Here is a 2,382-nt window from a genome sequence, read left to right on the forward strand (position 1 = left end):
AGAGGATGCAGTGTATGTGGAAGATAGGACACTGTCTGTTTGCACAGTATTGTTTTAACTGAAACATATGCATACGAGGACTATGGAAAGAGAGAACATGATTCCATATGCATAATGTTAAGTTATGTGTTAAGTTATGAGATAGATTTATCTATCTCTCCAAGTTATTTTCAGTTGGTGATGAAAGACTTTATATGGAATTACAGAAATAATGGTTGTTACTGACTTAGCGGTTGAACTCTCCAAAGGCCACACCAGTATTTCAAACACTTTATTTCTAGAGTGTGTGATTAATCACCAGAAAGAAAGTGAGATTAATCACCGGAATTACCAAACGAGAAGGAAAACCACGATGTGCAAGAGCATTTAAGAGACTTTCAAGTATGATGCTGTCGATAAGTATAATGTATCATAGTGTCTAGACCAAACTATAAATCCATAATTTTTTTTATTATTTTAGTTATAGCCATTAGCATTACCAGTAGCTTCAGCTCTATAACGTCATTGTAACTTTCATGTCAGTGAAGTCTATCTGAATCATCCTTGAATGATCATCCTTGAATCATTACTGATTACCGATCCTTTCTTAAAGCAATAACTTGATTCCAATGCCAAGATTCATACTCAAACCAGATAAAATAACTCTAATTTTTCACTCTCTCTCTCTCTTTTTTTCAATTCTAGCATCCAGTATCAGAGAACAGAGTAAAGCATGACAATCTCTTCAAACCACACCAACCTTAGAGATATTTGGTACACCATGATTGGGATCCCAGGACTAGAAGATGCGCACACATGGATTTCCATTCCCATCTGTTCCATGTACATAGTTGCTGTTGTAGGCAACATCCTCTTATTATTCCTGATCTTTACTGAACGCAGTCTTCATGAACCCATGTACCTTTTCTTGTCCATGTTGGCCCTGGCAGACATCTTTCTCTCCACAGTGACCACACCAAAGATGCTAGCAATCTTCTGGTTCCAAGATGGGGGTATTTCTTTTGGTTGCTGTGTGTCCCAGATGTTTTTTCTACACTTCATCTTTGTGGCAGAGTCTGCCATATTGCTGGCCATGGCGTTCGACCGCTATGTAGCCATCTGTTATCCACTAAGATATACTACCATCCTAACCCCCTCAGTCATTGGAAAAATGGGCATTGCATCTGTGATTAGGAGTTTCTTCATCTGCTTTCCCTTGGTTTTTCTGGTTTATCGGCTTACCTTCTGCAGGAGGAATATTATTCATCACTCATATTGTGAACATATGGGCATTGCCAGGCTCGCCTGCGATAGCATCAAAGTCAACATCTACTATGGGGTGATTGTGGCGCTTTTTTCTACATGCCTGGATGTGGTGCTTATCATCATCTCCTATGCCCTTATACTCCGTACTGTGTTTAGAATTCCTTCCCAAGATGCCCGACTGAAGGCTCTGGGTACTTGTGGCTCCCATGTCTGTGTTATCCTACTATTCTATACTCCAGCCTTTTTTTCATTCTTTGCTCACCGATTTGGGGGCCACAATATACCACTCCATGTACATATCCTCCTTGCCAATCTTTATGTGGTCATACCACCCACTCTCAATCCAATCATTTATGGAGTTAAGACCAAACAAATTCAGGAGAAGTTTATGCAGGTGTTTTCTATGAGCAAGAAATTGTGCTGATATTGACTATATATAACTTAATTTTTCAGTTTTCTATGTAACTCCACTAATTGTAGAGTACTTCAAATTATATCAGACATCTTACATCATGCCAGCATTAGGAGAGGACAGTAAGAATAAATTTTTGAGATCATGTTAAAAACTTATTTATTTATTCATTTATCTTATTGCTGATTTTGTCAGGACAGTATCAGATCAAGGACACCTTAGACTCTGTGTAAATTTTGAGATTAGTTACAACAGACTAAAAGCACAATGACTTAATAACTATCTTCAATTTCATATTGACACAGAAAAATAGGAAAAGTAAAATAATAGGAAAAGTAAAAACACAACCCACACACTAAAAAAAAATGGATAAAACAGAATCCCAAATCAACTTAACAGGTTTTCTTTCCATTTCCCTATATTACCTTTGTAGTTAAGAGAAAATAGTATGTATTTAGCATTATGATAGATTAGTTGAGCATTTAAGCTCTAAGTTCTGAATTTCAGATTTCTTGCCTTATTAAAGAGTATTCACCCTTTCTGGGTTTCTATATATTTATCTTTATAGTGAGCATAAAATATTACATATTTTATAAGGTTGTTGAAAGTATTAAATAAGATGATTTACACAAAGCTTGTAAAACAGTGCATAACACAGTGAGAATCAAAGAATGTCACCTGTTGCTATTATTATCAGTAGTTTATTCAGTCTGCGTCCCACAAAC

At 36.4% G+C, this 2,382-nt stretch overlaps 1 protein-coding gene across 1 annotated transcript; it reads left to right on the forward strand.

Annotated features, from left to right (window-relative positions):
- Nucleotides 1-712: 712 nt before the first annotated feature.
- Nucleotides 713-2,118, forward strand: LOC103681198 (olfactory receptor 52Z1-like). The gene has a single exon (XM_008710730.2). It carries the CDS (start codon nucleotides 713-715, stop codon nucleotides 1,667-1,669), a length of 957 nt encoding a protein of 318 aa, XP_008708952.1. The 3' UTR covers nucleotides 1,670-2,118.
- The last annotated feature ends 264 nt before the right edge of the window (nucleotides 2,119-2,382 follow it).

Source organism: Ursus maritimus, unplaced genomic scaffold, assembly GCF_017311325.1.
Source record: "Ursus maritimus isolate PB19 unplaced genomic scaffold, ASM1731132v1 scaffold_16, whole genome shotgun sequence".
Classification (NCBI taxonomy): Eukaryota; Metazoa; Chordata; class Mammalia; order Carnivora; family Ursidae; genus Ursus; species Ursus maritimus.

Excerpts from the sequence above, each read along its gene's own strand:
- LOC103681198 (XM_008710730.2), top strand. The coding sequence starts at position 713 with ATGACAATCTCTTCAAACCACACCAACCTTAGAGATATTTGGTACACC.